The 26349-nt window shown below is 35.5% G+C and overlaps 4 protein-coding genes across 4 annotated transcripts; 2 read left to right on the top strand and 2 right to left on the bottom strand.

The window, feature by feature from the left end:
* The first annotated feature begins 16508 nt into the window (after window positions 1–16508).
* LOC129751246 (enoyl-CoA delta isomerase 2-like) lies at window positions 16509–17783 on the top strand. The gene is made up of 2 exons (XM_055746633.1): window positions 16509–16662; window positions 16752–17783. The coding sequence occupies exon 2, from the start codon at window positions 16840–16842 to the stop codon at window positions 17623–17625; it is 786 nt and encodes a 261-aa protein (XP_055602608.1). The 5' UTR covers window positions 16509–16662; window positions 16752–16839; the 3' UTR covers window positions 17626–17783.
* A 1820-nt stretch (window positions 17784–19603) lies between these two features.
* LOC129751248 (28S ribosomal protein S28, mitochondrial) lies at window positions 19604–20615 on the bottom strand. Its single transcript, XM_055746635.1, has 3 exons — window positions 20247–20615; window positions 19934–20055; window positions 19604–19867 (listed from the first exon to the last, which is right to left on the bottom strand). The coding sequence occupies exons 1-3, from the start codon at window positions 20514–20516 to the stop codon at window positions 19669–19671; spliced, it is 591 nt and encodes a 196-aa protein (XP_055602610.1). The 5' UTR covers window positions 20517–20615; the 3' UTR covers window positions 19604–19668.
* A 276-nt stretch (window positions 20616–20891) lies between these two features.
* On the top strand, window positions 20892–23513 carry LOC129751241 (exocyst complex component 6). The gene is made up of 2 exons (XM_055746623.1): window positions 20892–22659; window positions 22751–23513. Exons 1-2 carry the CDS (start codon window positions 21010–21012, stop codon window positions 23384–23386), a joined length of 2286 nt encoding a protein of 761 aa, XP_055602598.1. The 5' UTR covers window positions 20892–21009; the 3' UTR covers window positions 23387–23513.
* Window positions 23437–25759, bottom strand: LOC129751242 (regulator of nonsense transcripts 3B). The gene is made up of 3 exons (XM_055746624.1): window positions 25676–25759; window positions 25397–25626; window positions 23437–25338 (listed from the first exon to the last, which is right to left on the bottom strand). Exons 2-3 carry the CDS (start codon window positions 25601–25603, stop codon window positions 23491–23493), a joined length of 2055 nt encoding a protein of 684 aa, XP_055602599.1. The 5' UTR covers window positions 25604–25626; window positions 25676–25759; the 3' UTR covers window positions 23437–23490.
* Between the last annotated feature and the right edge of the window lie 590 nt (window positions 25760–26349).

Genomic DNA, 26349 nt, shown 5'->3' with positions numbered 1-26349 from the left:
TAGATAAAATTAATAACAATACCAAAAATAAACAATTGAAAAGAAAAGGGTTTTCTTACACCATTTGTCACTCATGTTTAACACAAAAACTAAAAAAAATGATTGATAAACAAAATTTTGGAAACATATTACAATGAATGTTTCAAATTTTCGATAAGTCAAGAAAGAAAGAAATAAATTAGTTTCAAAAGAATTTCTTAGCAAATTTAAAATTAAAAAATATCTGAATTCTAAAATAAATGTCAAATCTTGTACAAAACTTAGCATGAATAGATGTTAGGAAAATGATAATAATTGTTAATTTTTATTCATCTAAATTTGGAATTCTTTTCCTCATTTTTAACTGGAAGTTTAGTGAGAAATTCCGCTGTAATTTTTTAATTTGAACAAAAAATATTTAATCACGATTTAAAATGTGAATTACCGATTACTGAATAAGAAATGAATTTTGAACAGAATTTATTCAATGTTTGATGTTTTATTTTAATTTTATGAAAAGAAGAATATATTTATAATTATTTTAAAAGTGCCAGTTATAGAAGCCAGACATAAAACCTTTAATAAAGTGAAATCCTCCATGTTCAACTACACTGACAAAGAAATGTTAGAAAATGAGTAATTATGTGAATGATAAAAACTGATAAACAATTAAAAACAATGAGTTCAAAACTTTTGTTATTAACACTGCGTATTAAAATTTATTTTGAAAGTTGCTACTTAGAACAATTTTTCAAACTTTTTAGATTAATTTAAAAATCATGATCGATCCAAAAATATGATTTCATATAAAAAATATTAATAAAAAGTTTTTAAAGTTTCAATCGCAGGGTTTTAAGCTTTGAATTACAAGCTCTGAGTATTTTGTCTCTTTTGATTAAAATATTGGGTCCTGAAAGAACATAAGGTTAAAATTATGTTTTTTTTTATTTAAAATTTGGAGTTAAAGGCTAATGGTTGAAGAACACGAAAATTTAGAATTTAAAAACAAGGAAACAATTGTTAAAAATATGTCTTAAAAATTTAAAAAGTTTGATTAAAAAAAATCCGGCAAGTTGATTATAAAATTGAAAAAAAAAACTGTACAGTAAAATTCGGTAGTTTTATTTAAAAAATTGAAAAAACAGTATGGAAATAAAAAAGATTAGTTTTTAAAAACATTTCAGAAAGAGTTTTTTCAATAAACATGTTTCATAATAACCATTTTGGTGCTTATTTTTTCAATTATTGATTTGGTAAATAGTGCCCTCAACTAGAAATTTTGTCAAATTCGGCCATTTAGTTTTGGTAATAAAGAGTTCACATTTTCATATGTGATGAAAGAAATTAGAGAAACATGAACTATCAAAGAACGAAAGAACATAAGCCGTAAATATCATGAAAATTTCGAAAAAGATACAACGGCTCACCGACAGGACTTGAACCTGCAATCTCCGCTTCGGTACAACGGCGCGTTAGCCAATTCCACCACGGTGAACGTGATGGAACCGGCGAACACGAGCAATCGAGCTCTGCCGATCAACTGCTGGACCTTCTATCGAAACACCATGTATATCCCGCATGTGATCTTTCCCTCTATTGATCTCTCTTGTTTCTCTAACCCCACCCATCGACTCGGGATTTTAGCCGAGCGAGCACATGGTCGATTGCTCTCCCGAGTCGATGGGTGGGGTCAGCGTTGCCACATTTTAATCTGTAATTTCGAGGCAAAAAATCTTTTTAATCTGTATAAAATTTCAAAAATCTGTATTGAAATCTGTATCTAAAATTTTGATCTGGATACTAACGCTGCACTACGCTGACCATCTTATAATGCGTATTGCACTAAATTTAACTGCGCTCCAGATTACTACGAATTGCAGACTGTCAAAAACATGTAAATTTTGTCATTTTGGAACACGCAAAATATTCTGTGCAACGAACGATCTAAGGTCACGCAAAGTTTAGAGTCGACGTTTTTTTGTTAAATGAATCAAGCTTTATCCTTCCTGGATTTAAAAGTCAATTTGAGTAGTCTCTGTACTCACAGTAAACTGCGAGGTAAATGTTCAGAGATTCGAAAGTAATTTAATGATATTAAACTGGCATTGAAAGTTAAATTTCGTATAAAGCAGTATCCTATTTTAGTGTATGATTCTTAATCAGATTTCAAAAATGTTTTAAAATCCCCTTGCTTGTCATGATAAGCGCTGTATTTTACGGTCTCGATCTCTGATCTGGAAAATTTTCCAAATTTGCCGGTGTGACAATTGAAGGTGGCTTGAACGTTGGATGATCGAAAGAGATTATTATCGATTAACTCACAGTATTAGCAAAATATCTTGAACATTTTTCAATTTGCTAAAAAATCTGTATAAAATCTGTATAAAATTCCAACTATCTGTAATCTGTATATACAGATTCTTGGTTTAATAATTCCAAAAAAATCTGTATCATTACCCAAAAATCTGTATATGTGGTAACGCTGGGTGGGGTTAGAGAAACAAGAGAGATCAATAGAGGGAAAGATCACATGCGGGATATACATGGTGTTTCGATAGAAGGTCCAGCAGTTGATCGGCAGAGCTCGATTGCTCGTGTTCGCCGGTTCCATCACGTTCACCGTGGTGGAATTGGCTAACGCGCCGTTGTACCGAAGCGGAGATTGCAGGTTCAAGTCCTGTCGGTGAGCCGTTGTATCTTTTTCGAAATTTTCATGATATTTACGGCTTATGTTCTTTCGTTCTTTGATAGTTCATGTTTCTCTAATTTCTTTCATCACATATGAAAATGTGATCATTTTCAGGTACAAAGATGTACCAAGCGATTTCATAACATCAGTATTGAATAAAGAGTTTATTACTAGTAAAATTGATAGATAACTGATTATGGAAAAATGTCATTATAAGTATTTTTGACATCACAGCAGAAAGTGTAAAAAAAACTTCTAATTCTAATTCTATTTAAAGCTCATTAATTCATAAAAAACTTTTATTTCTAAATAATATGTTTTTGATTTGAGTTTTTGTAAAAAGAAAGTGCAGAAACTTCTCTAAAGATTTTAAATTATTTTCATTTCAATAACCAACTCACCGTACGAGGAAAGGTGTGCTCTGATATGTCTAACCTTACTCGAAAAGCGGCGCGTCGAACTGCAGCAAGGTTTTATATTTGACACATTGACCAACCGTATTGACTGTGCTTACATTCTACAACGTGTTAACATTTATGTACCAACGAGAACACTTCAACAACGTCAGTTTCTTTCAATTCCTCACCACCGTACTGCCTATGGCCAAAACCACCCTATTGACAAGTGTTGTGAACTTTTTAATTTAGTGTATAGTTTGTTTAATTTTAATATGTGCAAACGTCGTTTTAAAATAGGCTTAAGTAGAATTTCCTAGTTTTTAAGTCATCAGTCTGTACGGTAATTAAACCAAAGACAAAATAAATAATAATAAATATAAAAGCTGATAGAAGTATTGCATACATATTTAGATTCGGGGAACCCAAATTAGTTGAAATTACCGTTTAAATTCATTGCACCTAAAAAAAATGTAATTTTTGTGGCCTTGTGTAAATTTTTACGACCCTTTTTTTAAGTATATAGAAGAACAAAAACACGAAATAAAATTGAGTCTGAAATTGTTTTTTAAAGAATATTTCATGTCATCATAACATTTGTTATGACATAAAAGATTTTTTTTTATAAAAAAAATGGTTCGTTTCAATCTCAATCTTAGTTACACTTCTTAATAAAAACCCATTCTAACTAAAGACGAGATAGGGTTTTTGTATATCAAGTTTTGAGTTCCAATACAAAAGGTTGATTGAACTAAAAACTAGAATCTACAATCAAAGTTAGTTTCAATTCACGAACGTCAAATAATGTCGTAGATCGAAATGTCTCAAGCCAAGGGTGATTCATACCGAAATTCCGTCGGAGGCGAAAAAAATTTCTGACTGACTGATCAAGTAATTTACCGTTACTACCGTCAATATTAACACGTGCAATTCAAATTACTCTTTCATTGGTTTATTATCGGTGAAAAAAGTGACTTTTGGTGATAAAAGTGACCATTTTTCGGAAAATAGTGACTTTAGTGACCAAATGATGAAAAAAGTGACTTTTTAGTGACTGACCCAAAAAAAGTGACCAAGTCACTAAAAAGTGACTCGCTACCAGCCCTGTTATTATTTAACTCCGACCACTTTGAAAAGCAAAATCCATTAGAGTGAGGAAGAGCAGCTGAAAATCGGAAGCTACACATGATCAAAATAATTTGGAACCCTTTTAGTGAAGTCATTATTTTCGTTTCAAGCAAAAATAAAGTTATATGATAAAAAATAGGCTCTGCAGATATTATTTTCAAATTATTCTCTCCAATTCGGTGAAAAGGCTTGTTCTGTTATTATTCAAATACTGGCAAAAAAAATTAAACCAAAACCTTGTGAAATAATTTTTATTTCAGTATAATGCAAAAATTACGAAATATTATAAATAAAGCCTGAGAGAAAGTTTTTCGATTTTTTATCAACTTGAATTAGCTGGCATCAAAGTTATCCCAATGATATCTGAATAAGATAAAAAATTATAAAAATCTGAAATAGAGTTAGGAATGTAGTTTTGAAGATAGTTGCTAAAAAATATGTGAAATTGAGCATTTTTATGTGATTTCGGCAACCTTGCTCAAATTCAATTTAAAAAAAGGGGTGTTCACCATTTGAGGAAAAAATCTAAGCTTGAGGACCTAAACCACAAGGACAATTGTGAAAAAATCCCAGAAAGTCATCGATTTTAAAAAGAATGTTTTAAGAACGATTGTTCGCCAAGAATATTTAAAAAAAAAATTGAGGGAATTTACAAAATGACAAAGAATTAGTGATGTACCTTTTCAATATCGGATATTTGAAAAGTCGTGTTGAAATTCTGATGATAAACACGTGAGTTGTCAAAAACGACGCGAAGCTCTGCTAATTATTAAAAAAAAAAAATTTAAGTGCGGCCCGCCGACAAGATTTCTAATTTAAATTGGCCCGTTGGTTCAAAAGGTTGCTCACCCCTGGTTTATAGTATAATGTGTGTTGTATTTTGCTAACAATTGATAAATTCGAGTTAGGAGTTTAAAGCCCTTATATCTTTTTTCGGCGTGGAGTATTGTATCAGGGTTGCTAGCGAACCGGGAAAACCGGGAATACCGGGAAAAAATTTGGAATTTCATCGAGTCACCGGGAAACCGGGATAAAACCGGGAATTTCAGCACCTCACCGGGAAAATTGTCATGTTTGGAATTTTTTCACAGAATTTTTAAAATATTTTTAAAATTTATCTAAATTTAAAGTAGTTTTTGACAGTCTCGATATAAATTTATCTCATTAACGCTTATTTTCGTTCATTAGTAACAATTGAAGTTTGATTCGCTTTTTTAACTGATTTTTTCGCTCTCCGCAAGTGTGCTACACTTACAAACATAATTCAAAATTCAAATGTTATTAATTTAATAATGAAACTATTATCGACAAAACTAACTACAGTCGAACGTCGGTAAGTGAGAGTTCAAAGGACTGAACTTTTTTTCTCGCTATATAGGGTTTCTTACTTAACCAGTTTCTCTTTTATAGGGGGTCAGCGACATGAAAATTCATTTAATAGATAAAGAAATCCAACTATTCAATGTTTATTTGATAAAAATCATTTGATTTATAAGTAACCAGTTGATGCATAAGTTCGAAGTTTTCTCGAGTTAGTTTCAATATAGAACTATGGATGTTTGTTCTTTGGTGACCCAATATCCTATTGGTACCAAAACTTCAATACGAGACTGGTATTATCTCTAATTTCCTTGGTCTATTCAGTAAGACAACTCCAGCTTTTAGTGGTTTTACACTCTCGCTTAAAGAGGTTTTGTGCTTTAAAAAGCTTGGGATTTGGTATTTTCCCTCACTCAGGGAGAGGTTTCTCGCTTATCCAGGTTCGACTGTACCAGTTTTAGTTTTCGACGTCAAATGATTCAGAGTTCGATGTACATATTTCATAAAATTATTTTAGGCAAACAGCAAATAATTCGGCAGCGCGAGACGTTTTTAAGCACAGTTACACCTCTTTTTCACCAGAGGAGATATTGATTTTTCAATGTTGTTGTTATTGTGTATTTCTTTTGAACTGGCCTGAGGAACGAAGCATGATATCACAAGTGTTAATTTTTTAATTCTTCCTACGTTTAACTTTGGCTTAAAGTTTCCTACGCTGGAATGTATGTCTTATGTAAAAATTGTATCGAATAAAGCTCCTGACGAAATATAAGGTATTTACGCTGATACAAAATAATATCTCACATTAAAACGATTTAAGTTCAGCCCTGTCTTGTACACGATTTTCTAAATTTTCACGAATCTCTAGTTCAAATGACTAGAGCACTAGCACTAGAGCAAAGTTATTCATTGTCTTGTACTGGAAAGATGAACATTTTTCTCCAAAACATGTTTTTGGATTTGTACTAAAAATATAACTTCATTCAGAAAATAATGGTAATGATAAAAAAATGATGATTTTAGTTTTCTAAGACAAACCCCCATTCAAGTTGACAAGTTGATTTGATATTATGTTTCGATGTATTTTTTTACATATTTCTCTTCAAACAATATATTTTTTTTTAGATCTATATAAAAGTTCTAGAAAATTTCACAGTGGCTAAACAGTACATACGTCATTATAGTTTCAAGATCAATTTAACCGCAATTATTTTTTTAAAAAATGTTGGCATTGTGGAGCAAAACAACGAACAACGAAGAGATGCCATCGCCATTTTCGTTAGATTTATTTTGAAAAAATCATGAAAACCTGTCAATTTAATACGAGAAGACTACGTGTTTGAAGACTCCGATGTATTTGTCATGATTTCTAACCGGTTAACAAGCTTCGGGATATATTTGTTAGAAATCTGAGGCCATTGAATTTTGTTATTCACCATGATTTTATAGTAAAAAAGAGTATAATAAATGGGAAAATCATAATTTTCAACCGGGAAAAAACCTGGGAAAAACCGGGAAAAACTTTGGAATTTCAAAACGAACAATCGCTAGCAACCCTGATTGTATGTAAGTAATCATTATTTTACAGCAAAAAAAAAACATTGATGTAGTTAAATCTAGAAAGGCCAAGAGGGGGTCACGTTCCAATTCGCTTGAAAATAGGATTCTATGTTCTACTTCAGATCTACTTATTCAATTTCATATCAACTGTGTACGTTAATTTTTTTTTATGTTTAACTAGTTTTGAATTGTAAAGAGTTCCTTATCGAAACCTTCCAGTTATGTTTGAATGATAATTTAATGAAAATTAAATAGTTAATGTCAAATATTAAAAGGCATGTGAAAAATATGGCATTTGAGGGTGGAGAATGATTATCAAACCAAACAAAAGTTTTCATTTATCAAGGTTTGACTGAATTTTCTTAATGATTGTTTAAACATGTTGATCTTCAATTGTGTATAATATAACTCCAATTGGGCAAAGAAAGTAATTGTTCCCATCTCTGTAGCTTGTCTCCGAAAAATTGTTTTGGTAATTTGATATAAAAATTCTGGGATTGAATCTTTGTTTAGTTTGAGTTCAATAGCATACCATTATTTGCAGCTTTTGTTGATGAACATCCCATAATACGTTATCTCTTAGTTTTCGATAAATATACAAAACTAATTACTTCTGACTTCAATCAATGATTGACAACGTTATCAAACAGATTTTCGTGTTAATTTGTGTAAAAGAGAATAATAGTTTCTTGGATTAAGATCGCAATGAAAATATGTTGAGTTTTTGCATATTTATTATATTATATTAATTTACCTATTCATTCATTTTCCGAAAATCATCATATCAGCATTCGTTGTGACTGATGATAATGTTGATGTTGATATTTTAAAAATAGGGTGTCCAGTGAGTTGAAATGTTTAGTTCCAAATTTTTCTTATAAGTTTATTAAGATCAATTAATTATTTTTTAATAGAATTTAAAGTCCTGCTTCATTCCGCAGAGTAAATTATTGAAATTTTTAGTATTTAAAAGTTACTATAACAAAACTAAACATTCTTTCTTAATCGTTTTGATATGTGGTGCTTTAAAATAAAGTGATTTAAATTTCAGTTATTTCCGAACTCTCTATCTACCCATTGTCTATCATATTGCACCAATTTGAGTTTTATTAGGTCAAAAAATTCAATTGTCGCTGAATTTGATACTCAAGATCAAATTTATATCATCATTTGTAAATATATTCTAAAATGTTACCATTTCATAATTTCTTTTATTCACTGTTGTATTATTATTATATTATCATATTATATTATTTTTACATGTTATATCATATTATTATGTATTATTCATATTATCATATTATTATATATTATTCATATTATCATATTATTACATTATTATATAAATTGTATTATCATTGCACCCATTATCCTTATAATACTAGAGGAAATGCATCTGAGGATAACCCAAAGCAATTATTGCAAGCGGAGTGGATTGCCAACCATTGTAGGTTTCTGAGGGTTGGATGCCTTTCCTCGACGAACCATCGGCCGTGGAAGCCCTAGAAGTCATTTCGAAGGCCAAGCCACACAGACATAGGCAGGACCTTGCTACCGATGGGGGACCCATACATACATACATAAAAGTTTTAAAATACTTAGGGGAGATAAGGGCATAACGAGCACCCAGGGCATAATAAGCACTCCTTTTTTCTACAAAAGTACGTATTTTCTGAAACAAATTTTCATGAGGATTTGTTTCGTACTACCTATAGTATTAATTTTTCACCAAAAAAGAAATATCCTTTTCATCTTTACAGAAATATTAAAAAAACAACCAGCTAGGTTCTCAAGTGAGAAAATATTATAATTTTTGAAAACCATCAAATAAGCTTTTATGACCTTTAAATCATCTTGATCTGAAATGTACGCACTGGAACATGATTTACACATTGTTTCTCAATTTTCACCATAATAAAATTTTTGATTTTTCACTCTAATCAATTTTAAAACGCGTTTTTACTTAAATTTATTGACCTGGGGCGAACAGGGCACTATCAATCAGGGCAAGATGAGCGTTTTCTGCCGTATAATCTAGCAGCGAATTCAACTCGATGAAGTCAACTGAATAATAGAGCTACAGCTTGACTTGTTTCATCTGTCAATTTGGCCTATTGCTAAGGTGTCGGAGAGGAAATCAGTAGACTCGAGTTCGATTCCTGTTCGAGGGGATTTCATTTTCACATACCATTCATGATTGATTTTTTTTTATTGTTACATTATACGGCTAGTAGCATCATCCGTCAAACAAAACACCAGAAACATAATGTATGAGCATGTGTTAATTCTTTGAATTCTACAAACAGACCTAGATTATTTTGTTATTGCTTTGTTTGATGAATCTACGCCTTACCGTTTTGTGCAAAATGCATCGATCATGAATGATAAATGAAAAAAAAAATCACGTTGACCAGGAATCGAACTCGAGTCTACTGATTACCTCTCCGACATCTAATCAATAGGCTAAATCGTCAGATGAAACAAGACAAGCTGAACCTCTATTATTCAGTTGTCTTCATCGAGTCGAATTCGCTGCTAGATTCCCCGTCAGAAAACGTTCATCTTGCCTTGATTAATGGTGCTTATACTGCCCCAAGGGGTTCTCATTCTGCCCCTACAGTGACTGGTTTTCAGCTTTTGGCAAAAAATTTTAAAATGCCTTTTTAAACGTTTTTATCTGCTTTTTCAAGTTTCATCCAATTAGGCAATAGACTATTTGAGTGTCTGAACACGAAACAATGATGTAATTCACATATTATAGCTGTTTTCTATGGTTAAATAAGCATTTTCCTTAAGGTGGCCATTATGCCCTTATCTCCCCTACTGAGGTAAGTAGTATAAAGCATTATCATATTGATAGCAGAATATTCAAACGACATGAGTTACTATAAATAACTGTTTGTTACAAAACCAGATTTCATGTTTCGGGGTAACTTTGATCACGATGGTTTTTACGTATCTCAACATCTTCAAAATTATTGTTTTGATGCCCAGCAGAGAAGAAACATCAATAACAGTATTTTCTGTATGGACTTCATTGAATTTTTCAAGGTTTTCCTTCAAAAACAAACATACTCAAAAGATGGACAATGTTGCTGCATACATTTAGGGGCAAAAATGAAAAACATTTCTCAATATTTTTTGTATAGTACACTTTTATATTTGGGCGACTTCAACGCAAAGATTGGCTCCGACAATCAAGACCTTGAGCGCATCATGGGGCGCCATGGCTTAGGACAGATGAGCGAAAACGGAGAGCTGTTTGTAGAATTTTGTGGCAACAACAACATGGTGATCGGTGGATCGCTCTTCCCCCATCGACCAGCACATAAGGTCACTTGGGTATCCCGAGATGGCCGAACAGAAAATCAAATTGACCACATCTGCATCAGCCGAAAATGGAGAAGGAGCCTTCTTGATGTCCGCAACAAGCGAAGCGCAGACATTGCATCTGACCATCACCTCGTCCTTGGCGAGATACGACTGAGAGTTGCGCGTGTCCAACGGCGCGAGGAGAAAGTCGGGTGTCGATACGACGTCCGCCGGTTGGAGAATCCAGAGGTGAAAAGGGCATACGTTGAACAGCTAGAATCCCGAGCCTCGGAGCTGCCGACAGACGGAACAGTCGAAGAACAGTGGTGTGGAATCAAGAATGCCTTTATCACGACGAGCCATGGTACTCTCGGTAAAGTTTGTGGAAGAAGAAGTGAATGGATGTCGGATGAAACTTGGAGGATGGTCGATGATCGGAGAAAGGCGAAAGTCGGAATTGAGCAGGCATGTACCGGGTCAGCCAAAGCAGCCGCCCGCTTACGATATGCGGAGCTGGAAAAGGCAGTTAAACGAGCTTGTAGACGAGACAAGAGAGCCTGGACAAACTCCCTAGCCGAAGATGGGGAAAGAGCCGCCGCCAATGGAGATATCCGATTACTTTATGACATTTCTCGCCGCCTCAGTGGTGCAAGGACTAATGCAAGAATGCCGCTGAAAGACCGAGCAGGTCAGTTATTGACCGATCGAACAGATCAGCTCAAACGATGGACTGAGCACTTCGAACAACTCTTCCGAGTCACGAATAGCGATGGCCAACAGAACCCGCAGCTCGAGGCGCCTACAGTAAGTCGCATAAATGGCGTCAACTCGGAAGCGCCCTCGCTGGCTGAAATAGAAGCGGCAATCAAAAACATGAAATCCAACAAAGCACCTGGGATCGATTGTATCCCTGCTGAAATGCTGAAAGCCGACCCTGCCCTGTCAGCACAAATGTTGCACCGTCTTTTCGCTGACATCTGGGATACTGCAACATTCCCGGCCGACTGGATGCAGGGTATCCTCGTAAAGGTCCCGAAGAAAGGAGACCTGACAGAGTGCGGTAACTGGCGAGGCATAACGTTGATCTGTACAACCCTCAAAGTACTCTGCAAAGTGATTCTGAACAGGATCCAGGAGAAAATAGACGCTACACTCCGACGGCAACAAGCTGGATTCCGATCTGGACGATCATGTGTGGACCACATCACAACGCTACGAATCATACTGGAACAAATCAACGAATTCCAGGACTCTCTTCTGCTGGTGTTCGTTGATTTCGAAAAAGCATTCGACCGACTCAACCATGAAAACATCTGGGCGGCTCTAAGGCGACGAGGGGTCCCAGAGAAACTAGTCCATCTCATCGAAGCACAATACGAGGCATTTTCGTGCAAGGTCTTGCACGACGGTGTCTTGTCCGAGCCAATCCCGGTAACTGCTGGAGTGAGACAAGGATGTATTTTATCACCGCTACTTTTTCTAATCGTAATGGATGAGATTCTGACTGGATCGATCGACTGTGCACCGAACCGAGGATTGCCGTGGAATCCTTCAACAATGGAGCATCTGAACGACCTTGACCTGGCTGACGATATTGTTTTGCTCGCCCAAACGCAACCGGATATGCAGAGCAAACTCGACGACCTCACCGAAAGTTCCAAGGCAGCAGGTCTCAAAGTCAATGTCGGAAAGACCAAGTCGATGGAGATCAACACAGGAAATCCCTCCAGTTTCATGGTAGCTGGGCAACAAGTTGAGAAAGTGGAGTGCTTCCAGTATCTTGGTAGCCAGATAACGCCTGATGGTGGTACCAGGAAAGACATCGAAACCCGGATCAGAAAGGCCCGATTTGCGTTTGCGAGTCTCCGAAACATCTGGCGGTCACGCCAGATCTCTCTACGAACAAAAATCCGAATCTTCAACTCAAACGTCAAATCCGTATTGCTGTACGGGTGCGAAACTTGGTGCACATATGCGGTGACGACGCGAAAACTGCAAGTATTTGTAAACCGCTGCCTGCGGAACATCATCCGCGCTTGGTGGCCTGGCAACTGGATCTCGAATGAGGAACTACATCGCCGGTGTCATCAAAGGGCGCTAGAAATCGAGATTCGAGAACGTAAGTGGAGATGGATTGGGCACACGCTGCGAAAAGATGAAAACGAGATTTGCAGAGAGGCGCTAGATTGGAATCCAGAAGGTCATCGAAGAAGAGGCAGGCCCAGAAACTCGTGGCGGCGAAGCCTAGCCGCTGAAATCCGAACTGTCGACGAAAATCTTGACTGGGACCAGGTGAAGACGCTGGCTCCGGATCGTCAACAGTGGAGGTCTTTTACCACGGCCCTATGCACCGGAGGATCGGCGCGGGATCATTAAGTAAGTAAGTAAGTAACACTTTTATATTTATGCAAATTTTCAAGCAAAAATAAAATATCAAATCACTCGTTGGGGATTTTCACCGCGAAAATTTCATCTTTCACTATCACGATAATCGATATCTAATGTATTTGTTAATCCTTACACTAAAAATAAACCAAAAATCGGTATTCAGAACTCAATATTCAGATTACGCTACCAGAAATTAGAAATATGGAATAAGATATCAGAACACGTATCAAATGTCTAAAATAAAAAAAAATCAGGAAAGAGAAATAGAAACCAGAATAACAAATCTTACATTTACAAATAAGAATCATAAATCAGAAACCGTAATTAGAAATCATTAAACATTTGAAGGAAAACCAGAAATAAAAATTACAGATGAAAAATTAGAGACCAAAAATCATCAATGAATACTTACTTTTCATAAATAGGAATCAGGAATCCGAAATCGAATTATTAATTCAGATTCCAAGATCGAAAAAAGTAGTCAAGAATAAAAATCAGAAATCCAAATTAAAAAATAAATCAGAAATAAGAAATTAACAAATCAATAGATCAACCAAAGAAATGCCAAATTCAATCAACAGATAGACAAATCGAAAAACATACATCAAAAATAAAATATAAAAATCAAAAACAAAAAACAAAAAAATAGGTACCAACAGTCGAAAATCAAAAATTGAAAACCGAAAAACAAAAATCATTCGAAAATCGAAAATTATAAATCAAAAATCGGAAATAGACAATCAAAAATCGTAAGTAGGAATAAAAGATAACTGGAAATAAAAAACCGAAGATCAAAAACAAAATTCCAAAAATTTAAAATCAAAAATTAAAAAAATATAAAACCGGAAAGATGAAGTCGAAAATGATCGAGGATGGAAAATCGAAAACCAAGATTCTGAAATAGAAAATCTGAAATGGAAAACATAAAATATAAAAAAGAAATTCAAAAATCAAAAATCAAAAATAGAATACCGAGAATCGAAAAAAAAATTGAACAGTTAATATTGAATACTAAAAATACTAAATCAAGAAATGAAAACCGCAAGTATACAATTGAAAAAATACAAATATAAAATCGATGATCGGAATTCGAAAATCGAAAATAGAAATCATAAATTTAAAACAGAAAATCAAAAGTTGAAAATCTAAGATCAAAAATTGAAATCAAAAGTAAAAAATTTAAGAACGAAAATAAAAAATAATTTTTTAAATAAAAAATATAACTCAGAAAACCAATATCAAAAATAAAAAAATCAAACATCCGAATCAAAATCAAAAATCCACAAATCAAAAATTAACAAATCACAAATTGGCAAATCAATAAATCGAAAAATCAATAAATCAATAAATCAATAAATCAATAAATCAATAAATCAATAAATCAATAAATCAATAAATCAATAAATCAATAAATCAATAAATCAATAAATCAATAAATCAATAAATCAATAAATCAATAAATCAATAAATCAATAAATCAATAAATCAATAAATCAATAAATCAATAAATCAATAAATCAATAAATCAATAAATCAATAAATCAATAAATCAATAAATCAATAAATCAATAAATCAATAAATCAATAAATCAATAAATCAATAAATCAATAAATCAATAAATCAATAAATCAATAAATCAATAAATCAATAAATCAATAAATCAATAAATCAATAAATCAATAAATCAATAAATCAATAAATCAATAAATCAATAAATCAATAAATCAATAAATCAATAAATCAATAAATCAATAAATCAATAAATCAATAAATCAATAAATCAATAAATCAATAAATCAATAAATCAATAAATCAATAAATCAATAAATCAATAAATCAATAAATCAATAAATCAATAAATCAATAAATCAATAAATCAATAAATCAATAAATCAATAAATCAATAAATCAATAAATCAATAAATCAATAAATCAATAAATCAATAAATCAATAAATCAATAAATCAATAAATCAATAAATCAATAAATCAATAAATCAATAAATCAATAAATCAATAAATCAATAAATCAATAAATCAATAAATCAATAAATCAATAAATCAATAAATCAATAAATCAATAAATCAATAAATCAATAAATCAATAAATCAATAAATCAATAAATCAATAAATCAATAAATCAATAAATCAATAAATCAATAAATCAATAAATCAATAAATCAATAAATCAATAAATCAATAAATCAATAAATCAATAAATCAATAAATCAATAAATCAATAAATCAATAAATCAATAAATCAATAAATCAATAAATCAATAAATCAATAAATCAATAAATCAATAAATCAATAAATCAATAAATCAATAAATCAATTAATCAATTAATCAATAAATCAATTAATCAATAAATCAATTAATCAATAAATCAATAAATCAATAAATCAATAAATCAATAAATCAATAAATCAATAAATCAATAAATCAATAAATCAATAAATCAATAAATCAATAAATCAATAAATCAATAAATCAATAAATCAATAAATCAATAAATCAATAAATCAATAAATCAATAAATCAATAAATCAATAAATCAATAAATCAATAAATCAATAAATCAATAAATCAATAAATCAATAAATCAATAAATCAATAAATCAATAAATCAATAAATCAATTAATCAATTAATCAATTAATCAATAAATCAATAAATCTAAAAAACTCAGAAACTCAAAAAACTGAACAGGTGATAAAATGCAACAATAAAATCAAAAGTTTTGTAAAATTTCATAAAGTACTCAAAAATGACAAAAACATGAAAAATTCTAAAAGTTAAAAAACAAATTCAAACAAAAGACTGAAAATGATAAAACACAACTAAAAATGATGAAGAATGACGAAAACAGCAAATATGACTAATGAAAACAAACATTATAAACAAAACAAGAAAAGTGCAAAATGCATCAAAAAAACATGATGAAAAAATAAAAAATTACTACAAATGGTCGGAAATTGACTAAAAACAACGATTTTGATAATAATATTAGTTATTTTGTGAAAATAACAGAAAAAAAGTTGAGGAAAAAAACCGTTCGATATTGGCAACATTCGATTTTAGCAACACAAAATGTACGGGCGTGTTGTCAAAATCGAACGGGGTCTGTATAAAAAAAAAACGAAAAAACAGAAAGAGGAAATCGAAAATTGGATTTGGATAATCGAAAACTAAAATTAGCAAATCAAAGTTCGGAGTTAAAAATGGAAAATGAAAATCAGAAATTCAAAATCGAATATCGAAAATTTAAAAATTAAAAATTGAAAATCTAAAATTGAAAATGAAAATCAAATGACGAAAATTTAAAATAAAAATCCAAATACAATATAAAAAATCTGAAATCTGAAATTAAAAAATTAACAATCGCAAAACAAAACTCCGAATGAAAACTGAGCAAATTGAAATCAGAAATAAACAAGCAAAAATAAACAAACAAAAAATTGGAATTCGAAAGTAAAACCAGAAACTCAAAAAGAAAAATTACAAATCGCTATCAGAATTCAGAAAAAAAATCGAAAACATATCAGAATCCAAAAATAAGAAAACTGAAATCATTAATCAGAGATAAAAAATCAACAATTCGAATAAAATTAAAACAAGAAATCAGAGTCACAATGTGTAGCAGCGAACTTGATCTCCAACATAAACCATCAAAGCTTTAAATTTCTGTGGCGGTGGGCTAAGCTTTTCTGAAAGCTCATGTCTGCACCCGAAACGTCGACAAACTGATTAGCACACCAAATATGTAGACTTTAGTAGGTGCAAAACATAAAAACAGTCAACAGGTGAATTCAGTGTTGTGTCAGATTTAAGAATAAACTGGGTGTACTGCTGGCTAGACTGGTTTATTTTAATGACATTGATAATTGTAGTAAGTTTTTTACAACTGTAAATTAAACAATTCATTTAATTTGAATGGTGAAAAAGTATAAATATTAACTAAAAACGCAATACTTATAGGTCAATAAACCACTTTCATCAACCGTTTAAGAGAACATCTTATCGTAATCATCACACAGCCAGTGGTGATAACAACATTTGAACAGTCATGTCGACAAGATTGGCCCATCTATTGGTGGAACAATTCGGAGCCGTCCGACGAATCACGATCAACAATCCGCGTAAAAAGAATGCCATCAATCTGCAAACGTACGGGGATCTGGCAGACCAGTTGAATGAAGCCGATGGCGATCCCGGCGTTAATGTGGTAGTACTGACCGGGGCCGGAGACTTTTACAGTTCCGGTAACGATATTAGTGCGGTGCTAAGCAGCAACCAATCGATGGAGGAAAAACTAGAAACATCGCACAAAACTCTCCGGCGAATGGTCACCGCTTTCTATTCCTTTAGCAAACTGCTGATCGGGGTCCTGAATGGACCGGCTATCGGGATATCGGCGACGACGGCCGTTCTGTGTGATGTTCTTTACATGGAAGAAAAGGCCTATCTGTACACTCCATTCACGGGACTAGGTCTCGTTGCGGAAGGCTGTTCGTCGTACACTTTCCCGAAGCTGATGGGTCGTAGTAAGGCATCGGAAATGTTGCTGTTGAACCATCGAATGTCCTCCGAGGAAGCACTTCGGTTTAACGTCGTTTCAGAAGTGTACCGAGGTCGGGAAGAGTTCGAGAAAATCCTGTGGCCAAGGATTCTGCAGTACGGAAAGCTACCGATTGGTTCCATTCAAGCTAGCAAGGAGCTGATGAGGAAATTTGAGATATCCGAGCTGCAGGCGGCCAACGAAAGAGAAATCGAGGCGCTTTCTCGACGATGGCAAACCGAAGAAGCCATTGAAGCTGTTATGAACTTTGCTACCCGGAAGAGTAAAATGTAAGAGTTATGTTCTGAGATTGAAAAAGATTCCAACATATTTGGTATTAGGTTTTCATTTATGAAATATTTGTAAAAAAGGGGATTGAAACAACTATCAAAACAGGCAGAACATATTCATTTAATGATATTTGAAGAATAAAAGCATATGAAAAAATGTTATTGAATTGTTTCCATCATAAAACAACAATTTATCTCGTCGTTAAGTACCATTTCATTTTCCTTAAATCCTTTTTCAAAATTAATTACACCAAGGTTTTTTACACGTTTTTTTACACGGTTTCTTTACAAGGTTTTTGGAAATTATCTCGGTTTTTAAACGGATTTCGCGAATCAACACGTTTTTTGACAGAAAATAGTTCTTTTGATAGTTGAAAGCTTAGCTTAGCTTTGAGATTAAGAACGATTGTATACCGATTGGCATAAAGTCATTTGGCATAAAGCCGTTTGGCATAACGCCGTTTGGCATAAAAGTCGTTTGGCATAAAAGTCGTTTGGCATAAAGCCGTTTGGCATAATGGCCATTTGGCATAATGGTCGTTTGGCATAATGGACGTTTGGCATAATGGTCATTTGGCATAATGACCGTTTGGCATAAAATGATGGATCAAAATTTCGAGTAAGCCTCCTCACGCTTCGCGTTCGAACTAAAATTAAGTATGGTCCTTACGCTTCGCGTTGCGGACCGGGCTAGGGGATTGTCCCTAGCTTTGGGTAAACCTAGAAACACGGGGCCTTCCTAGGGATTTGATTAAACCTAGAAAATCGGTAAATTGAAAAAATACTTATGTATTTTAATTTTTAGCAACAAACGGCCATTATGCCAAACAGCCATTATGCCAAATGACCATTATGCCAAACGGCCATTATGCCAAATGACCATTATGCCAAATGATTTTATGCCAAACAACTTTTATGCCAAACGACGTTATGCCAAACGGCTTTATGCCAAATGACTTTAGGCCAAACGGCGTAGGACCATTAAGAACGTGATACATGAGACTTGACACCTGAAACCTGAGATATGAGACACGAACCATGAGACCTGAGACACAACACCTGAGACACAACACCTGAGGCACAACACCTGAGACGTGAGACCTGAGACATGAGACTTTAACCTGTGAGCAACTAGAGATGTATACCTTACTATATAACATAATATTTGACCTAAAATCGACTTAAAACGATAGTTTTGTTTTCGTTAAATAGATTTGAATTGGAAAATTTTCGATTTTTTCAATAGTTGTTGTTTTTAACGTTCATTTATGGGTTGTAATTGGACCAATTGTACAAAAGTGTTAGTTCCTAATGCCCGGTGACGCACAATGTCTTTGTTTTTGTCGCATGTAATGTGTCAAATATGTAAGTTATGAGTAGTTTTTAGTTTTATTGTTAGAAAATAATGTTTTATCGCTAATAGAAACCGATTACTTGAGGCTGTTTGCCAGGGATCATCCTTTTGTCAGCCAACGCACTTTGGAAAAAAAATGCGGGAAGATTTTCACAAAATGCACACTTTCAAGATCCTAAAGATAGTTTAGACAGCTGCTTTTATGGACAATACTAAAAGAACCGTTTCCTTTTTGTGAGATAGTTTTCCTTAAGAAAATATCCTTAAAAAGTTTTGAGAAACATTGGAAAAGAAAGTGAATTTATTATATTATTAATTATTTGAGTAAATTATTGATAACACATGTTTGAAGTTGAAAAACTGCTCAATCGGTGGTAAATGGTGACTTGATACTTGGAGAAAAAATGAACACAAGATCAATAAAAACTTGCAACTTTTTTGGAGTCGTTTGAGGCTTACATTAATTTGACTAAAAATTAACTATTTAAAAATTAAAAAATACCTAATAATGCTCTTCAGTGATAACAGAAATTATATGAGCTTCAATTTCTTCTAATCGATTGATTTTCATATAAAAGCGTATCGTTTAAGATGCAAGGACTTCTTTCTTATTCCATCGTTGGGATCCTCCACATTCAGTTATTGTTTATTTTAAACTACACAAACCTTTAACTAATAACAGAAAAATCAAACTTACTCTTCAGGTTTATCCGGGATCAACGCCGACCTGCTGCCGGCAGTTTGCTGCTGAGCCCTAGCTGGACTGGAAATCAGTCCTAGAAGCTGACAGTCGGCTTCCAGCAGCGTTAGATCTTTATCGGAACCGAGAAACCGGGTCGACAATTCCAGATCTCGGATCCGCAAACGGACCCTTGCTCCCCGGACGTATTCTCTGTTGAAGAGAAAATTAAATTTGATGTCAGTTAGTGAATCCGGAATCTACGGTCTTCTTACTTACTCGGAGTTTTTGGCTGGCCTCGAGCAAACGCAGTGGAACTTCCAACCGAAATCGATATAGAGGTCATCGCCGACCACATGGAAAATCTTTCCGCTCACAATTTTATTTTCCGGATCACCTAACTACAGTGACAAAGTTGAGAATAATGTTAAAATAAATTAAAATTATTAAAAAAATTAAAATTTTCAGTAATTTTTTTTTTAATTTTTTTTAATTTGTAATTTATTAACTTAAACGTAGCCTATCAGTTACAATGAACTATTAATTCAGGTTAAAGAAAACATTTTGATTAATTATTAAGAAGTTAACTTACATCGATAAATTTGGAATTCCTCAGCAGCGAGGCAAAAGTCTTTGGGGGTTCAAGGTCGGCTTCCGTCGGAACCGGTGCAGAATGTTTTTCGTATGCCTTGGCAAATCCACTTAGAACTGGCTTGGTACCTTCGTTAGGAGGTTCGTTTCCGGTCTGTTGTTGCGTGCTGCAGTACCTTACCGTTGTTGCTGTCGAAAGGTACCGATGATACAACCGGGTAAAACTGCTAGCCACCATTTTTCTGTGCAATAGTCTCACTAAATGGGACATTTTTAGGCTAAATTGTTAAATAATTTTTGAAAATTCCGATGAAAACTGAGTGCAGAATTCAAATCAAAACAAATCGGCCGGTCCTGCATGAAAATAAAAATGGACGTCTGTCAATTGACGGAGTGCGTTTAGTACGAGCACCTCAATTGAAAGACCAAACAATTAATTATAGAAAATTTGTTTGTTTAATAATAGAAATTAAAGGTACCATTCTATATTAAACATCAATTTTTATTTCAAAACATACATTACTGAATAATAAGATTTTTAAATCAAGGTTTTTTGGAATTTTTGAACTACAAAAACGTTCCCATTCGAAAACTTCGACAACTTTTCTCTGGGTGTAGGTATCTGATGATGATGACGATGATGATTCACTGTTATTCTCTGCCCTCCCACAACAAAACTCGGTGGGCGATTCTTCAGTGCTAATTTGTTGTGTTTCAATTTATTCCTCCATAATCGTAGAAAATAGCTATTTCTAGCACCAAAAATGGCCAATATTTCGATGCAAGACATCGAAGCGGTGGACGATTACTGGGGCCCCACGTTCCGTACGATTTTGGAAGGAAACTCGCACGATCAAATATCGGACCAGCTGGAGTCGCGCATCCGGTCCCACGATAAGGATATCGAACGGATCTGCAACCTGTACTATCAGGGTTTCATCGATTCGATCCGGGAGCTGCTGCTGGTGAAATCGCAGGCACAAGGTTTGAACCAGGAAGTGCAGGGACTGAACGATGGCCTCGGGAAAGCTTCGGCCGGAGTCATTGCTAAGGGGAACGATCTGGTTAAGGCGCGGAAGGTCGAGGGTAATATAGCCGGGGCCATCGAGGGGCTGTCTAGTTGTTTGCCGGTGCTGGAATGCTATTCGAAGCTACTGAAACAGGTTAAAGAGAAGCGATACTATCCAGCACTGAAAACGTTGGAAATGCTGGAGAACGAATACCTGCCGAAGGTATCCGGATATCGATTTTCTCAACAGATGAGGGAAACCATACCTAAGTTGAAGGAAAATATCAAAAAATCCTCTGAAGAAGATTTCAGGGAGTTTTTGGAAAACATAAGAAAGTTTTCCCCTAGAATTGGTGAAATAGCTATGAAACATACCAAGGAACTTCAAAAACGCGATCTCGATTCCATCATTGCCGAATACAAACAAATGTCCATCAATGGTGAATGCGTCGATGACGAGGAAGATGTAAATGCTCAGGATTTAATTGATTTTTCGCCCATTTATCGGTGTTTGCACATCTACACAGTTTTAAATGACAAGGAATACTTTGAGAAAGATTACCGAAAGCAAAGAAGAGATCAAGCGAAACTAGTTCTCCAAGCCCCTCAAACAATGCACGATAACTTGGAGGCTTACAAAACCTATATTTATTCCATAGTTGGATTTTTTGTGGTCGAAGACCACGTTATGAACACAGGTGGCGAAATCGTTACCCAAACCTATCTGGATGACCTTTGGTCTTCATCGCTAACCAGAGCTGTTAATGTTCTCAGTATGTCCTCTTCATCGTGCACTGACCCTAACATTCTCCTGAGGATAAAAAATTTAATCATGTTAAGCATCACAACCCTCAAAAACTATGGCTACACCGTCTCACAGCTGTGGGATCTGCTTTTGGAAATGCGCGACCACTACAACGAGGTTTTACTTCAACGTTGGGTCAACGAATTCCGGGATATCTTGGATAAAAGTGACTTCTTGCCGCAGGAAGCGCGCACCCAAGAGGAATACGATGCAGTCCTGGAACGTTTTCCATTCCATTCGGAGCAGCTCGAAGCTCAACCGTTCCCGAAAAAGTTTCCCTTCTCCCGAATGGTTCCCGAAGTGTACCACCAGGCGATGGAATTTATGTATGCCTGTATGAAGTTCTCCGAAGAATTGACCCTTTCGCCCAACGAAATTGCGGCCATGGTTCGCAAGGCGGCCAACCTGCTGCTGACCCGCAGCTTCAGCGGATGTCTGTCGGCCGTCTTTCGCAGCCCTAGCTTGGCTCTGATGCAGGTTATCCAGATTATCATCGATACCCAGTATCTGGAGAAGGCCGGACCCTTTCTGGACAGCTTCGTGTGTAAGATGACCGGTACCAGCCAAAGTTTGACCCAAACACCGTCCGCCATGTTTCAGGTGAGTTGAGATTTCGTCAGTTCAATTTTCAATAATTCAATTATAGCTTGACAAACACAAAACTATTATAAAACATTATACCAATTCACAGGTGGCCCGCTCCGAAGCCGAACAGCAGGTGTCTACAAAGCTGTGCTCCAAGCTGGATGAATTTTTCGAGGAGCTGGAAGGCTACGATTGGATGCTGCCGGAAAGCTACGGCCACGCATCGCCCTTTGTGACCGACATGATAGCTTTTCTGCAGAGCACATTCCAGAGCTTTTCGTACATTCTGCCGGGCGTCGCTCAGGCAGCGTGTCGCAAGGCATGCGAACACGTTGCCACCCGAATCTACAAACTTATTCTGTCTGAAGAGATCAAACAAATATCGGGCGGAGCACTGGATCAAATCAATCTGGATCTGATGCAGTTCGAGCTTTTCGCTGCCTCGGATCCGGTTCCCGGCTTGAAGGAAGGAGATTTGTCCAAATATTTCGCCGAGATCCGGCAGTTACTGGATTTACTTATTTCGGAGGATTGGAGTGCGTACTTGCACGACTTCGGAAAGGACGAAAACCGCTATTCGCTTGTGCATCCTTCGACGATTATCGTGGTGCTGGAAAAACTGCGGGAAGCTGATAAGAAATCGATGCTATCACTGATGAAGTCCAAATCGGAACGGGACAAAAAGAAGCTGCTCGAAACCGTACTTCGGCAGCTGAAGCAGTTGGCCGAAAGACAAAATTAAAGGATATCGGACTATATTTAACCTTATAGTAGGAAACATAATACATAAGCTTAAGCAGAACAATATTCAGTTTATATTCCAGCAAATAAATTAACACGCACTGTTCAAGAATCCAGCTTAACACCTTCAAGTGCAGCAGCAACTTCCGTAATCATTTCCTCTTCTGGTTTTACAATGGCTTCGGCTTTCGGTTCTTCCGGGGTGGTATCTTCGCGAGAATTTTTTCGAGAATCCTTGGCCGCCGACTCATTATCGCTCGAGTTTTTGCGCCGATTCCGTCGATCACGCGGCCGTTCCTTATCCGAGGCCTTCTTCGTTAGCCGATGCCGTTTGTCTTTAGCTCCGGTGCCGGTTTCTTTCGGTGGTCCCCCACCGGACGACATTCCCGGTTTGCCGCTTACGTCTGATGATCGATCTGAATCGCTTTTTTCCTTCTGCGGTTCATCTTCACTTTTGGTGTTGGTTCCTGGAGCTCCCGGTTGAATTCGTTTTCTCGGTTGATAAATTTCGATAGATGGTCGATTTTTGTTACGCAATTTACGAGCTTCTCGTGCCTCCTGTAGTTTGGATTCTATTTCGGCAGATTTCTTCTCACAGCTATTGTTTTCGCTAGGAGTTTGGGGCTCCGATCCATGATCTGGTTCAGCTTGTTCTGTCTGCTCACCAGACGGCAGTTGAGGGGCTGTTGGCGTCGAAGATTTTTGTGGAAAAGCTGGCGGCAACGATAGAGATGATTCTCCTAGGATTATAGTGGACGATTTTTCCTTGGGAATGAAGGGAGCCACATGAGGCGTAAGATTGCTTTTCTTGATGTCCACTTTAGGGATAACGGGAATAAGCTTGAAGTGCTCACTGGTTATTGATTCTTCGAAATCTTTGCGGTCTTCTAATTCGGCAAGTCGATTTTCTGCCCTAGCACGCGTTTCTTTTCTACGCTCGCTGTATTTTTTCACTTCTTTTTTGGGAACATCCCTTGTTTCTACAGGTTTTTCGACAGTAACTTCTGCCTTCACTGCAGCTGGTTTTGAATCTTTTCGGGGCAGTTCACCCTGAGCTTTCTTTTCCCTTTCTTCCTGCTTTCTAACTTTTTCCTTTTCTCTTCGTTGTCGATCTCGCTCCTGCTTTCGACTTAGTGGCTTCTCCTGCTCCGCAATCGGAGGCTCTTCTTTTTCGGGTTGCTTCGGAGTTCTATCTTCTTTGTCTTTGTCTTTGCCTCGATTTCTTTGTCGTTTTTCCTTTTCTTTACCATCTTTTCCTTCTTTAATTTCATCTTTCTTATCTGCTCCACCTTCTTTTCTCCCACCCTCTTTTTTAGCTTGTTTGGGATCTAAACGGGATGGTACAGTCCTGACCACGATATCATCTTCTTTTGCTTTCTCTTCCTCCTTTATTACCTCTGGCTTACTTATCTTCTTCTGCCGTTCTTCCTTTCGCTGCTTTTTCTTTTCTTCCAACTTTTTTCTCTTTTCATCCCTCTTCTCCTGTCTCTTTTGAGCAATGAATTCCAATAGTGGAGTTGATGTGATTCGCTTTTCATCCTTAATTGTGTAACTGTATTCCAATTTGCCTTTTCCTTTGCCACCAGACGATTCCTTTTCTTCTGCTTCCAGAGCTTCTTGAAACGCCAAAAAGTGTGTGTCTGTCTCAATTGTTCCCTGTTTCGCATCCTTCTTGCGGGATCGATTCCGTGGCAGTTCCTGGAAGGGAGCGTACTCAACGACTGCCGGATACTCGACTCCCTTGCTGTCGACAAAGATGTATCCATCGAACTTGTCACGAAACAAAAAAATATCCTCGGTGCGAGTGAAGCTGATATACGCTCGCGAAGATGCATTCTTACCGAGGGACCAATCACCGGAAACGAAGTAAAAATCTTCATGATCCGGTATCGGTTCGATTTGCTTTCGCAATGTTTCCTCATCCATCGACGGTGGCAATCTACGAATTACGACCTGCGAAAAAAAAAATTCTGGAATCAGTTGCCAGCGAAAAAAGAAAAACATAACATACCTTCTGGGGTGGCTTAACGACATCCTTTTTTGCTTTTTTATTCCGTTTGCTGTTACCGGAAGCGCCACCGCCAGTGCCAGTTCCACCACCGCTTGCCTCTTTTTTGTCCTTCTTTCCGGAACGTGCCTTGCTGCTATTCCGGCCAGCACCGTCGGATCCCGGATCCTTTCGTTCCGTTGCGGAATCTTTCTGTTTTGCTTCCACCATGGCCTCTCAGATGTTCATCATAGCTGGGTACAGATTAGATAGTGGAAAAAAGTTTATGTTTAATTTTCTTACCAAGCTTTTTACTCAATTGTGAAAAATTTGCAACTTTTTACACGAAAATGTATACGATTTCTCGGGATTCCAATTGAAATTTTGTTTTGATTAACAGGGTGCCCTATAGGAAATCTGCACTTCTCGAATAAGTAGGGTACCATAATAACGTTCGAACCACCATTCGTCCAATCCTCCAAGGGAACTATCTTTGAAATTTAACGACTAATAAAGGTCCAATACTCAAATTCTTGAACACTTGTTTGTACTCAAATTCTTGAAAGAACGTACCATTTAAAAAACTCTGTTAGTTTTCATATCACTCGACACGATTGCCATAAGCCTGGTTGAGTGTCACTTATAAAATTTAAAAATAAGAAAAGCATAAAAGTAAGAAAAATAACAGTTTGCTTACCAAGAAAAATTTAAACTATTTGTAGGGATTGTAGAAAACTAAACAGAGCATGATTTCCAACAGGGAATGCAAAAGTGCTGTCATTTGACGTTACACTGAAACAAATTATCTTTTAAAAACATCCAACGTTTTGAGCACGAAAAAAATTAAGCGGATGATGTTTGTGATGTTTGAACCTCGGGTGCCTCGGTATCAATTCAATAAAGGGGCCGTTCAGATACCACGTGGACAGAAAAATGAGATTTCTGACCCCCTCTTCCCCCTCCGTGGACAAGCGTGG

This window comes from Uranotaenia lowii, chromosome 3 (assembly GCF_029784155.1).
Source record: "Uranotaenia lowii strain MFRU-FL chromosome 3, ASM2978415v1, whole genome shotgun sequence".
Classification (NCBI taxonomy): Eukaryota; Metazoa; Arthropoda; class Insecta; order Diptera; family Culicidae; genus Uranotaenia; species Uranotaenia lowii.
This window is presented reverse-complemented; position numbering and strand designations above follow the sequence as displayed.

Excerpts from the sequence above, each read along its gene's own strand:
- LOC129751246 (XM_055746633.1), top strand. The coding sequence starts at position 16,840 with ATGTCGACAAGATTGGCCCATCTATTGGTGGAACAATTCGGAGCCGTC.
- LOC129751248 (XM_055746635.1), bottom strand. The coding sequence starts at position 20,516 with ATGTCCCATTTAGTGAGACTATTGCACAGAAAAATGGTGGCTAGCAGT. Across the intron at positions 20,056-20,246 it reads GGAATTCCAAATTTATCGAT|TTAGGTGATCCGGAAAATAA; the intron begins GTAAGTTAACTT and ends TTGTCACTGTAG. Across the intron at positions 19,868-19,933 it reads AGGCCAGCCAAAAACTCCGA|AGAATACGTCCGGGGAGCAA; the intron begins GTAAGTAAGAAG and ends TCTCTTCAACAG.
- LOC129751241 (XM_055746623.1), top strand. The coding sequence starts at position 21,010 with ATGGCCAATATTTCGATGCAAGACATCGAAGCGGTGGACGATTACTGG. Across the intron at positions 22,660-22,750 it reads CACCGTCCGCCATGTTTCAG|GTGGCCCGCTCCGAAGCCGA; the intron begins GTGAGTTGAGAT and ends ACCAATTCACAG.
- LOC129751242 (XM_055746624.1), bottom strand. The coding sequence starts at position 25,603 with ATGGTGGAAGCAAAACAGAAAGATTCCGCAACGGAACGAAAGGATCCG. Across the intron at positions 25,339-25,396 it reads TCGTTAAGCCACCCCAGAAG|GTCGTAATTCGTAGATTGCC; the intron begins GTATGTTATGTT and ends TTTTTTTCGCAG.